At 45.5% G+C, this 13789-nt stretch overlaps 1 protein-coding gene and 1 long non-coding RNA gene across 5 annotated transcripts in view; one reads left to right on the top strand and one right to left on the bottom strand.

The window, feature by feature from the left end:
- The window catches only part of MTF1 (metal regulatory transcription factor 1), a 44147-nt gene extending 34189 nt beyond the window's left edge, over positions 1-9958 (top strand). For 2 of the 4 annotated variants that reach the window (XM_032160301.2, XM_058443577.1), the window contains exons 8-11: positions 2185-2287; positions 3286-3881; positions 7301-7364; positions 9206-9958. In XM_032160301.2, the coding sequence (XP_032016192.1) occupies positions 2185-2287; positions 3286-3881; positions 7301-7364; positions 9206-9636 (1194 nt within the window). In that variant the 3' untranslated portion in view covers positions 9637-9958. Of the gene's footprint in view, positions 1-2184; positions 2288-3285; positions 3882-6685; positions 6779-7300; positions 7365-9205 lie in introns of those variants that run through there. The other 2 variants (XM_058443578.1, XM_058443579.1) reach the window with 2 other exon arrangements.
- LOC131384151 (uncharacterized) lies at positions 3917-13493 on the bottom strand. Its single transcript, XR_009214719.1, has 4 exons — positions 13401-13493; positions 9756-9812; positions 9128-9238; positions 3917-4468 (listed from the first exon to the last, which is right to left on the bottom strand). It is a non-coding gene; the product is annotated as an uncharacterized LOC131384151 (long non-coding RNA).
- Between the last annotated feature and the right edge of the window lie 296 nt (positions 13494-13789).

Here is a 13789-nt window from a genome sequence, read left to right as displayed (position 1 = left end):
ACCCTGTCTCTACTAAAAATACAAAAAAAATTAGCCGGGCGCGGTGGCAGGTTCCTGTAGTCCCAGCTATTCGGGAGGCTGAGGCAGGAGAATGGCATGAACCCGGGAGGCGGAGCTTGCAGTGAGCAGACATCGAGCCACTGCACTCCAGCCTGGGTGACAGAGCCAGACTCCATCTCCAAAAAAAAAAAAAAAGAAAATCACAAGGAAGAGAAAATAAATTTACTATTTATTAAGGGGAAGTAGATCATTGTAAAGGTGATTCATCCTCATCGTCTTCACATTGAGTAGGCGGAGGAAAAGGAAGAGGAGGGGTTGGTTTTGCTGTGTCAGGGGTGGCAGAAGTGGAAAAAAGTCCAAGTATAAGTCCACTTGTGCAGTTCAAACGCATGTTGTTCAAGGGTCAACTGTACTTGCTTTTATTTACAAGTTGGTAGATTTCATGTAAAAATCAAAATTTCTGGGTCGGATGTGGTGGCTCACACCTATAATCCCAGCACTTTGGGAGGCTGGATCTCTTGAGCCCAGGAGTTCAAGACCAGCCTGGACAACATAGTAAAACCCTATCTCTACAGAAAAATTAAAAAATTATCCAGATGTGGTGGCCCATACCTGTGGTCCCAGCCACTTGGAGGCTGAGGTGGGAAGATCGCTTGAGCCCGAGAGTTGAAGGCTGTGGGGAGCTATGATCATACCACTGCACTCCAGCCTGGGCAACAGAGTAAAGAAACCCTGTCTCAAAAAAAAGAAAGTCAAAATTTTGCCACTTGAGTTCTGGTAATCCCTGGCCTGCATATTCCCATGGCAGCATTTGGCTGAAGCCCTTGAAGTGACTGGCATGCATTATCTCCAGTATGCCACAACCCACCTCCCTTGTTTCACGTATTTCTGTTCCTTGTCTGGACTTTGTAGGCAGTTGCCCTTACCACTCTTGCCCTATGAACTGTAGGGGTAGAGGTGGATTGGAGGTTGACCATGGATAGAAGAACTGTAGTCTTTCCCCTTCCCTGAACTAAAGTGAAGAGTGCTCATTTTAGTTAGTGCCTGTGGGGAGGCAGGCCCTCAGGACATTGTGTTGGGTCTCCCCCCCTCACATTTTACCTTTTTGTTTTTAATGCCTCTGACCTTTTATTAAGTATAAAGCTATCACTATTGTTCATCATTGTTGTCTTGTTTTATTTATTACCATGCATACATACTAGAATATCATAGATATTATGAAAAATATTCACAGTTATTATTACATGAGGAAAGCAAGTTGCAGGGTAATGAATATTATATAATTTTTTTTTGTTTTTGGATACGGAGTCGCGCTCTGTCGCCCATGCTGGAGTGCAGTGGTGCGATCTTGGCTCACTGCAACCTCTGCCTCCCAGGTTCAAGCGATTCTCCTGCCTCAGCCTCCCAAGGAGCTGGGATTACAGGCGCCTGCCACCATGCCCAGCTAATTTTTGTATTTTTAGTAGAAACGGGGTTTTACCGTGTTTGCCAGGCTGGTCTCGAACTCCTGACCTCAGGTGATCTGCCTGCCCCAGCCTCCCAAAGTGCTGGGATTACAGGCGTGAGTCACCACACCCGGCCTATAATCTCATTTTTTAATGTAAGATTTGGTCTTTTAGATCAGAAGTCAGCAAGGTTTTTTTGGTAACGAGCCAGACAGTAAATATTTTAGGCTTTTGTTGATTACATGGGCTCTGTCACAACTAGTCAACTCTGCCATTGTAGCAAAAGTAGCACGGATAATATGTAAATGGATGCGTGTGCCCACGTTCCAATAAAACTTTATTTACAAAAACAGGAAATCAACTGGCATGTCATAGTGTGCCAATTCCTGCTCTAAGTGTTCGAAGGTCTGGGCATGGTGGCTCATGCCTATAATCCTAACATTTTTAGGAGTCTGAGGTTGAGTGGATTGCTTGAGCCCGGGAGTTCAAGACCAGCCTGGGCAACATAGTGAGATTCTGTCTCTATTAAAAAATAAATAAATAAAAATAAAGTATTTGAGGACCCAAATCTTTAGTGTCTAAGGCTTAAGAAAATACATGTTACTTTAAATAGCAGAAGGTAGAAACAAGATGCATATCAAAAGATTTTCATTCTAGTTCTGCTGCTTTGAATGTGTTCTCTCATGGTGAAGAATTGTTTCAAGATGGCCAATCTCACATCTTTGTCTCTCTCCATCAGACCCAGGGCCAGGACCTCAGCACAATTTCACCAGCAATCATCTTTGAATCAATGTTCCAGAATTCAGATGATACGGCAATTCAGGAAGATCCTCAACAGACAGGTTTGTCACACGGATTCTTTCTACTCACATCTCAACACTTGCTGACACACTGAGTCACAGGCACAGTGAATCGTTCTAGTTAGCTTAAATGAAGTGAGCTTTCTATAAAGGGTCAGAAAGTTTGGGTCTTTCAGTATAATTCCATCTTTTCCCCTACTTCCCTCAGTCCTGAAGAAGAGTCTCCTTTCCCAGAATCTTCTGTTGGCTGTAAAACCAAAATGGGAGGAGCTGTGAGCTTTTTCTTCTGCTTTTTTTTTTTTTTTTTTTTTTTTTGAGACAGCGTATCATTTTGTCACCCAGATGGGAGTGCAGTGGTGTGATCTCAGCTCACCGCAACCTCCACCTCCAGCCTTGAGTGATCCTCCCACCTCAGCCTCCCGAGTAGCTGGGACCACAGGCACGTGCCACCACACCCAGCTAATTTTTTTTTTTTTTGTATTTTTGGTAGAGATGGGGTTTTGTCATGTTGCCCAGGCTGCTCTGAAACTCCTGAGCTTAGGCAACCCACCCGCCTCAGCCTCCCAAAGTTCTAAGACTACAGGCGTGAGCCACCATGCCCAGCCTTGTGAGCTCTTTCTTCTGATGTGATACACTGTCTATGAATGGACAGGACCCACAAACCCACAAACTTCAGATGCATAGATCATACTGTGTTTAATGAAAATTTGTCTGTAAAACTTCCCATTAGTCAGAAAATATAGTCACTAGTCATGTCAAAAAAAGGATGTTTAGTCTCTTTTCCAGAAAAGCCTTAAGACACTTTTTTAAATGGTTAGACCTATATTGGGTCTTCACATTTAGGAAGTGAGGTTGATGGTGAAACATGATACTTTGACCAGAGGTGTCACTAAATGAAAATGACAGAGAGCCGGCCTGCTAGCCATGAAGAGATCAGCTCAGTGGACTTCAGCTGTGTTTGTTTAGCCCCTAATGACTGCTTTTGTGGCTCACCTAAGGCTTGGGATATGTATATATATTTCTATTTTTTCTCTTGCCAGCTTCCTTGATTGAAAGTTTTAATGGTGATGCAGAGTCAGTCAGTGATGTTCCGCCATCCACAGGAAATTCAGCATCTTTATCTCTTCCACTTGTACTGCAGCCTGGCCTCTCCGAGCCACCCCAGCCTCTACTACCTGCCTCAGCTCCGTCTGCTCCTCCGCCTGCTCCCTCCCTAGGACCTGGCTCCCAGCAAGCTGCATTTGGCAACCCCCCTGCTCTCTTACAACCTCCAGAAGTGCCTGTTTCCCACAGCACACAGTTTGCTGCTAATCATCAAGAGTTTCTTCCGCACCCCCAGGCACCGCAGCCCATCGTACCAGGACTTTCTGTTGTTGCTGGGGCTTCTGCATCAGCAGCGGCAGTGGCATCAGCTGTGGCAGCACCAGCCCCACCACAAAGTACTACTGAGCCCCTGCCAGCCATGGTCCAGACTCTGCCCCTGGGTGCCAACTCTGTCCTAACTAATAATCCCACAATAACCATCACCCCAACTCCCAACACAGCTATCCTGCAGTCCAGCCTAGTCATGGGAGAACAGAACTTACAATGGATATTAAATGGTGCCACCAGTTCTCCACAAAACCAAGAGCAAATTGTAAGTATTATGTATAAATATACCCAGTGGGGTGAAGTGTATTTACATCGGTGACATGTTCAGAAGCTTTTACTTCAAAAGGAAAAGTGGCTGTCATATCCACCATGAAACATGTAATTCTACCTTTTAGTCATTTTCCACATAAGTGGTATAAATGTAGGAAATGCTGTGGTCAGTACCTACAATAAGGAGGCAGAGAAACAGTCTATCTAGCAGGAGGCACTCGAACAAATATTCCTACTGATACTGGAATCTAATCACATCATCTAGTATAAAAAAGCAGTCAGCAAACTCCAGAGGCCCCAGAATATTCCAGAAAAGGCAGGTTGTTTTCAAGGCAGAGTCAGACTGATGTGAGGGACTGATGTGACCCAGTCAGATGGCACTGGACAGCAGTGGCCAAGTCAGGGAGCTAATCTGTGCCCCCACAGCCCATCATAGAATCATTTTCTGAGGAAGTACTTGGTCTTGATGACTAGGGAAATGACTTGGTCATTCAGTTAATGCTTCATGGTGAAGAATTGTCTCAGGGTGGCCAGTCTCACAACTTTGAAAGCCTAATATTTGCCAGACACCACACTGAATATCTGGAGGATACAGAAAAGAAAAAAACATGATTTATTTTTTATAAAAACATATATTCTTGTTAAAGAGGCTAAAAATGCCAAAAAGAAAGTTAATATTACCAGTAGGTTAAATATTAAATACTAATAATGGTAATTTAAAAAACATCAACAGCTATTATTCATTGAATCCTTACTATGTGTAAGGACTTAACTGTGCTACATATTTTTTAAAATTGAGGATCTGCAATGTGTCAGTTATTACCTATGTACATTATTTTTAGATTACTTTTTTTTGGACTTATTGAACAGATGGTACAGAGAGTTTCCATAAACCCTTTCCCCACCCCTAGTTTCCCCTATTATTATTATTATTATTATTATTATTATTATTATTATTATTATTATTATATATTTTGAGGCTCTGTCACCCAGGCTAGAGTGCAGTGGTGCGATCTCAGCTCACTGCAACCTCCACCTCTCGAGCTCAAGCCATCTTCCCACCTTAGCCTCCTAACTGGGACTACAGGCACCCACCACCACGACTGGCTAATTTTTTGTATTTTTTGTAGAAACGGGGTTTCGCCATGTTGCCCAGACTGGTCTTGAAGTCCTAGACCCAAGCAATCTGCCTGCTTCAGTCTCCCAAAGTGATGGGACTATAGGCATGAGCCATCATGCCCAGCCCTCCCCTATTATTATTATTGTTTTTTCTCCCTATCATCTTGTTTTTTTCCCCTATTACTAACATCTTGCAACAGTGTGGTACATTGGTTACAACTGATGAACCAGTATTGATACATTATTATTATCTAAAGTCCATAGTTTAGGGTCCATTCTTTGTGCTGTACTGTTCTATTGGTTTTGACAAATGCATAATGTCATGTATCTACCATTACAATATCCAGAATAGTTTCACGTTTTTTTAAATTCCTTGTCCTTCACTTATTCATCCCTTCTACCTCTTCCCCCTCCCCTAGCAATCATTGATATTTTTACTATCTCTGTATAGCTGCAGCTCTATATGTCACACAAAACACATTTTAACATATTACAACAATCCTAGGAGGTAGGTCTAATTTTCCCAATGGAGAGCAGAGGTCCAGTGAGATTAAGTGACTGGCTGAAGTTCACATACCTCACAAGTGGCAAAGCTGGGATTTAAGCATAAGCAGATTGATCCCAGAGTTGGTGGCCCTTGGCCACTGCGTCGAGGGGTTCAGACACTAATGATTTGTTGGGTGGTCATACAGGTCAGGTCAGCCTTGAGATATGGGTAGGAATTAGATGGAGAAAAGGATGTACTAAGTTGGAGAACCTAGAGGTGGATGTATGCTACTATCAGACACACTAGAAAGGCAATTTGGGGCTCAACAGGGAGAACACTCAAATTCCAGAACTAGGGTGCCAACCCCCTCTAGATCTAGAGAGTCTATGTCCATTTCTAGATAGCTAGAGTCATTGGAAACGCCTTTCCAGTATTGGGACCCAGCCCGCCTCCATGTGGTTTTTATTGTTCTCTCTGGCCCTGTCCTGGGGTGCTGAGTGAAACAAGTCATCCCTTTTCTTTTCAGGTATTTAAATATGGGTCTCACTTCTCCTTTTTTTTTTTTTTTTTTTTGAGTCAGAGTCTCGCTCTGTTGCCTAGGCTGGAGTGCAGTGGTGCAGTCTTGGCTCACTGCAACCTCCGCCTCCCGGGTTCAAGCAATTCTCCTGCCTCAGCCTCCCGAGTAGCTGGGATTACAGGCGCCCGCCACCACACCTGTCTAATTTTTGTATTCTTAGTAGAGACGGGGTTTCACCGTGTTAGCCAGGGTGGTCTCGATCTCCTGACCTCGTGATCTGCCCACCTCGGCCTCCCATAGTGCTGGGATTACAGGCGTGAGCCACCAGGCCTGGCCTTTTTTTTTTTTTTTTTTTTTTAAGAGAGAGAATCTCACTATGTTCCAGGCTGGGCTGGCCTTGAACTCCTGGGCTCAGGTGATCCTCCCTCAGTCTTCCAAATAGCTGGGACTATAGGCATGTACCACCACACCCTGCTTCTCTTACTCTTCTTATAAAGCCACCAGTCCCACTCCCATGATAACTCATTAATCCGTGAGTGAATTAATTCATTCATGACCCAGTCACCTCTTAAAAACCCAGCCTCTCAATACTGCCACACTGGGGATTAACTTTCCACATGAGTTTTGGAGGGGACAGATACTCCATCCATAGCAGTTATTATTCCTGTTTTTACAGGTGGGGAAACAAGACTCTAAGAAGTTAAATCACATGCCCAACACCAACAACTAATAAGTGGCAGAGCTTGGACTTGAATCCAAGTGTGGCTGAATCCAGGGCCCACCCTTGAACTATGCTGTGCACCTTATAGCACAAGGCCTTTACAGGGCTGTCTGCCTGTGAGAGGAAGCCTTAACCTGTCCTTGGCATGCAGCTTAATCTCTGAGGGGAAAAAAAGAACTTTCCAGCTTTCTTAGAAGTATTGGGGGGCAGCAGGGAATGTGGAGAGCCTGAAGGAAAGCTAGCCCTGGGATCCCTCTGAGAAGACAATCTGCTTGAGAAAAGCAACCTTGGAGGAGGAGGAGCCTTTGGATACAGAACCTACTGGATTTAGGCAGCTGGGAGCCAGCCAACTAGTAGCGTACAAAGCTAACTACATGGTCAGCACTGAATGTTAAACAGTGCAGTGACCTCATGTCAGAGCACAAACAAAACATCACTCAGTACAAAAATCCCTGAACACTAAGGGTTTTCTGTCTTCTTGGATGACCATTACTGTTGGGGAGGCTTCAGGTCGCTGGGGATCTGCCATATTACAGTGGCTATAAATGAGATTTCTTTTTCTTCTTTCAGCAGCAAGCATCTAAAGTTGAGAAGGTGTTTTTTACCACTGCAGTACCAGTAGCCAGTAGCCCAGGTATGTAATTCCATGTTAGCCTTAAGAGAAGGCAACTCTGTGGGCCCCTTGAGGCACAGCTAATTATTGCTTTGTCCCAGTTTCTAAAACTTTAAAAATCTTTAAACAGCCTCAGTTAAATTCTTCACATTGTATTGTTGGCTAGAGTATTTCATATTCTCACAATTATTAGAAGTTAGTATACTTCTGGCCAAAATACCATGTTTAACATTCTTTAACTAGTAACAGTTCTTTCCCTTTCAGATGCAGCTTTAAAATGTAGCCAGAAAAAATTTTTGAATCACAGCTAATGCTAAAGAGGGCAGTTGTTAATTCACTGGACTCTTTTCTAATTACAGTAATGAAGAAATAGCATCTGGGTCAGAGACACATATAGAGCTGAAAGTTCCTTTTATTCAAATTCTTTATTTTATAGATTAAGACACCCGGACCCAGAAAAATTAATTGACTCCCCCAAGGTTATAAGTGAATCTGTGGTGGAACCAAAGCACTAGTTGTCAGGCCTCCCAGTTCCCACCCTGTTCTCTTGCCCATTGGCCTTTGTTTCGTTTTGTTTTTGAGACAAGGTCTCACTGTCACCCAGGCTGCAATGTGATGGCACGATCACAGCTCACTGCAGCCTGGACCTCCTGAGCTCAGGCAGTCCTCTTGCCTCAGCCCCCCAAGTAGCTGGGACCATAGGCATGCTGCACCACCATGCCTGGCAAATTTTCTTTTTTTTCTTTTTTTTTTTTTTTTTTGAGATGCAGTCACGTTCTGTTGCCCAGGCTGGACTACAGTGGCACAATGCCAGCTCACTGCAACCCCTGTCTCCTGGGTTCAAGTGATTCTCATGCCTCAGCCTCCCAAGTAGCTGGGATTACAGGCATTCAACACTATGCCCAGCTAATTTTTGTATTTTTAGTAGAGACAAGGTTTCACCATGTTGGCCAGGCTGGTCTCGAACTCCTGACCTCAAGTGATCTGCCCACCTTGGCCTCCCAAAGTGCTGGAATTACAGGCGTGAGCCACCAGGCCCGGCCTAATTTTTCTTTATTATGTGTAGAGACAGTCTCACTATATTGGCCAGGCTGGTCTCAAACACCTGGGCTCAAGAGAATCCTCCCTTCTCAGTCTCCCAAAGTACAGGGATTACATACAGGCATGAGCCACTGCACCTCGTCCTGCCCATTGGTCTTTACCTCTGTCAAGACACACAAAGCCTGGCTGAATATGGAGCAAATGTTCGCACAACACATGAGAGAGAGATGAGTAAGATGTCCTAAAGGAGCTCAGAGTCTCCTGGGCAGGCAGAACCAAGCAGGTCCTGTACCGCAAGGAGAGAGGTGTGGCAGGAAGACAGCAGCACTGTGCATGTGTGCCGGGAGGCTGGGTACGGGCTTCATCCAAGCTAGTCCTCTGCATAGGCCTAAGAGAGTGGGGGAGTGAGCTAGGTCTTGAAAGATGAGTGTCAGTTCTCCAGAAGAGTGGTGTCCAGGGATATTAGGTGTAAGGAAGAGCCCACAGGCCCAGGGGTATAAAGAACGTGTCAGGAAAAGTAGGCATCCACATGGAGGGTGCAGTGGAGAATGACTGGAAATGAAGCTGGAAATACAGGGTGCATCTAGATTGTGTGTGTGACTTTCTAAGGAAACGGGACTTTGTCTTGGGCTGGGGAGTGTCCCTCTTTTACCTCAGAGGGCATGTGGTCCAATTTAAAGCAGAACAAAGCCCGAAGTGTGGCAACCACCCTTCCCATGGTTCCCATGGCACTCTGCTCTCACGTAGTCCATGTATCCCTGTCCCTCATGCTCCTGCCCCTGCAGCTACTTGAAGAGCAGTCTCTCTTGCCTCTCTTGCAGGGAGCTCTGTCCAGCAGATTGGCCTCAGTGTTCCTGTGATCATCATCAAACAAGAAGAGGCATGTCAGTGTCAGTGTGCATGCCGGGACTCTGCAAAGGAGCGGGCATCCAGCAGGAGAAAGGGCTGCTCCTCCCCACCCCCTCCAGAGCCGAGCCCCCAGGCTCCTGATGGGCCCAGCCTGCAGCTCCCAGCACAGACTTTCTCTTCAGCCCCTGTTCCTGGGTCATCATCCTCTACCATGCCCTCCTCCTGTGAGCAAAGCCGACAAGCAGAGACTCCTTCAGACCCTCAGACAGAAACGTTAAGTGCCATGGATGTGTCAGAGTTTCTATCCCTCCAGAGCCTGGACACCCCGTCCAATCTGATTCCCATTGAAGCACTACTGCAGGGGGAGGAGGAGATGGGTCTCACCAGCAGCTTCTCCAAGTGAAAGGCCCGTGTGTGCTCACCTCCGGGAAAAGTGGGTGAGCAAGAAGCATGAGGTACAATGCCTGCCATCATGGGTCAGAAATTTGAAAGATGAAGAAATCTACTGTTTGAAATCCTCACCTTTCAGACGTATTTTCTTTATTCACATCCCAGGAGCATCCATTTTAAGGAACTAATCTTTGGAAAAAAACAAAAAACAAAAAAACAACAAAAAAAGCTAAGTTATAAGTGAACTGTTTGGCTGCACTGTATGTCACTTTTGCTTGTTGTCATGTGAACTTGGAAACTAAGGTTACTCGTGTGCATAAAAATTCTAAATGAAAGGGTGTGGTTTCCATCAATCTGATGCTGCCCATCGCTTGCACTGGGGTCTTTGTGGATTGGGCAGGAGAGTTCAGTGTGTTGGGTGTTGCTCCTTCCTGTGTGTCTTTTGAATCTGAGGCTGACATTTGCTTGGAAGGCCAGACCCTTGCTCCATCAGAGAGGGCAGTGGCAAAGGCCAGTGAGGCAGCTGTGAGTTGGACAGGGTTCAGGTGAGATGGTGTTGTCATTTGTGCTTAGTGTTGGTGGTGCTCAGGGTGGATAACACGGGTCGTTCTGCAGCCCGCTTCAGCACAAATATACAGCTTAAGGCCTGGCTCACAGGCTGTGGGGTTGATCTGGCTCTGCAGAGGCCCTAGGCAGCTTGTTGACTGCTGTCTGTCCATGACGTGTGTGCAAAGCAGGCTCTAGCAACATGATCACTGTCTTTGCCTTCCTGGTTCTTTCTCTCAGTTGGTTGCCAGGGCTTGCAGATCGCAGTGACTTTTCCTTGGGGGAACATTGCTGTTTTGTCCTAGAGTGAACTTGTGGCTTATGGCCAGTTGCTGTTTGGTGGTCTGCCTTCTTTTTAATAGTATTTTCTTCCTCAGAGCAGAAGGGCTGCATTTTGCTTATCAGAAGAAGGTGCAGATTTAAGGGAATTCGTATGAGGTGGCATGTAATTGGCAGGCCAGGTGTCCTGGTTCCAGGTTCCAGCCAGGCTTTGGGTTGCCCCCTCCATCTCTGCCCCCCCTCTGGATTTTGCATACAGCCTCATACAGTGCAAACAAGGATGTGACTTGCTCAGCTTAGTCATGTGATTTATTTAAAAAAAAAAAAAAAAAAAGAAACACAAAACGATGATCTTCTACTCAGGGTATAGCAAAACAAAAAAATTCCCTTTCCACCAAAAAGCCTGAAATGTTGCAATAAGTTATCTCATTTGGAATGTTTCATTAAGTTGTGTTATAGGAAAAAATTGTGTGTGTGTGTTATAGAATTATATCCATATGTCTGCCTTTGGCTCCAAGTCATTGCCTCTTAAAATAAAAGATACAATCCATACTAGCATGAAAAGTTTCTCTCAACAGCCTATATTAACATAGTCATGAGTGCTGACCAAACTCACCGAGCTCAGAGGCCAGGCACGGCCTGAGGTGCAGAATAGGCCTCTGCCTCCCAAGAGCCCTTTCCTTGCCCTGAGCAAGGAGTGGTGTTCCACAAACAAGGCTGCTCTTCTAAGCCGACAGTGTCAGGCAGGAAGCAGCCATAATTTTGCCTTGCATTTTCATTCCCTAATATAAAGGGATCTGCATTGGTCACTCTCCTGTTCTCTGAGCCACTGCTCAGGGCCAGCCAAGACATTATTGAGAATAGATAATTTACCTTGGAGCCAGAGGCCCTCCCTGCCTTTAGCAAGGATGTTCAGGGACAGACAAAGAGGGCAGTGGTGGTGAATGTTGTTACTGCCATGAGGAGAAATGGCAGTAAGAAATCTTAACTACAAGCAGCCAATTTCCCATTCCAGGACCCTAGCCAGAATAATTGACTTCTTTTTTCTTTTCTTTTTTTTTTTTTTTTTGAGACAGAGTTTTGCTTTTGTTGCCCAGGCTGGAGTGCAGTAGCACAATCTTGGCTCACCACAACCTCCACTTCCCAGGTTCAAGCAATTCTGCCTCGGCCTCCCGAGTAGCTGGGATTACAGGCATGCGCCACCACGCCTGGCCAATTTTGTATTTTTAGTAGAGACCGGGTTTCTCCATGTTGGTCAGACTGGTCTCGAACTCCCAACGTCAGGTGATCCTCCCGCCTTGGTCTCCCAAAGTCCTGGGATTACAGGTGTGAGCCACCATGCCTGGTCTAGGGAATTGACTTCTTTTTGACCTTCTGCACTCCCTTCCCCAAAAGGATTGTGGCTTCTGGTGACCATTGACCTCAGCAGAAGTTGATAAGGCAGGAGGAATTTCCTATTAACACAGTGGGTTAGTCCTCCTGGAAAACCAGCTGCTGAGCATGAGGTGTCCTTGGCTGTCTCTGGGCTTTTCACCCATGGGAAGTTTTGAGGTAGGGCCCTTGCTGTTTACAACTTCTGAGAGAGTAGTGATGGGACCCCAAAGTAAGCTTGTATCAGAGGGCAGTAATGACCTTCCCATATCCCCATCCTGTGGTCACCTGGGATTTGGGTTCCCTGGGAGTGGAAGTGGGAAATAGGAGCCCAGGGAAGGACATTTGATGAAGCACCCACGGCTTAAATAGCGACTCTTCCTGGTTAGCCAGGGCTGTGCTCATGTTGGGCCCTACCCAGGTCAGTGGCCTTTTCACTCTCAAAGATCGGGGGGATGAAGCAGCATCTTAAACAGTGTTTAGGCTGACAGATTTTTCCAGCTGAAGAAGCTGAAGTATCTGCCTTTTGAGGGTGACTCTAGATTACAAGAGAGACTATCAGATCCAATCAGCTTTTGAAAAATCAGGAATGTGCTTAAAATGCCAGTGAGTGGTTGTGAAGATCAGGTTTATTTCCCAGGGTAGGCAGTCTTTCTTTCCCTCCTTTTCCAGTTCTCTTTTGCTACCTGTCCTTCCATAAGCCTGGTCTCTAGTGCCGAGGACCTTGGAGAAGAGAGGGCCCCTAGCTAAGCCAGAGCCAGAAAGAACCTTCATGGTGAGTGTGGTTTCCCAAACCTGGGAAATGAACCTAGGGTGAGGTTAGAGAGGATTTGTAGAATTCTAGCAGGTAAAAATCAAGCCTTTTTCCCCTCCCATAGTAAACTTAACCATTTTCACCCTGTACATTATCTTCTAGCTCCTACTAACATCTCCAATTAGACAACCGCTTCAAAGGGTGCTTAGCACCAGGGATTGGGGTTCATGGACTTAGGAGGTGGTAAGGAAACTGGCTGGTACCACCAAACTGCCTTAGTGAACTTGGCCCTTCCCAGGCAGGTAGGTTGGGCATTGAGGGATAGTGGCCCAGTCTTTCCTGGCAGGGTCTGGCCAGTCTCATGGGGGCACCACTAGTTTGGTGACAGAAGTGGTGTCATTTATTGAATTCCACCTCCGTTTAGAAGGAGATCATGGTACAAAGCCCAGAAGGGGCCTTAAGATGTGAAGATCTCTCTGAGTAAAAGGCAAGGGGCTTCTCTTCTTCACCTCTGGGATAGTTGGTAGATCGGAGAGTTTTATTTTCAGGGTCAAGGCTGTGGACTGATGGGGATATTGGAGGGTGGGTGGGTTTTCCTGAGAGATTTTGTATAATGCTGAATGTGTCCAGAGGGACAAGTTTGCAGAACCTCATATTGGTATATTAAAGAAATAATAAAATAAAAAAGCACTTTAGGTTATTTTATCTTTAACCCGATTGCTGCAATTTCTTTTGTGTGTATATATACATATATATACTTTCCACAAAGTTTTATTTTTTGCTCAGAATAAAAAGTTAAATTGAGGTGTGAAAAGAAAAGCACTTACCTTGGTGCAATATGTGTAGCTTGATGGTCGTTGTCCCATGTGGCCCTGGCCTGGCCGCGTTTTTCCGCTCAATCAGCCCTGTGCTATGAGGCTGTCCATAGGGAAACACTATTATGCATTCTCAGCAACCGCTCAATCTATGCAAGCCTTCCCTGTGTGCCCCAGGGCACCCCCTCAGGCTCTCTGAAGAACTGCTGTGGGTCCTGTTTTCTGCTGACTGTTGAGGCCCTTTTTCATCACTTCTTGGTCTCTCGCCATCTTTTCCCTCTTCACCATTACAAATGATGCCTGAAAGGAAGGAACAGATTGTTCCTAGGTAGAAACCTGGCACCTTCTAGACTTTTATATTTGTAATCACATCCATTGTCCTTAAAGACTTTTCCAGAGTC

The sequence above is a fragment of the Hylobates moloch genome, unplaced genomic scaffold, assembly GCF_009828535.3.
Source record: "Hylobates moloch isolate HMO894 unplaced genomic scaffold, HMol_V3 SCAFFOLD_8, whole genome shotgun sequence".
NCBI classification, from domain to species: Eukaryota; Metazoa; Chordata; class Mammalia; order Primates; family Hylobatidae; genus Hylobates; species Hylobates moloch.
The sequence above is the reverse complement of the archived record's forward strand: the minus strand, read 5'-3'. Positions and strand labels throughout refer to the sequence as shown.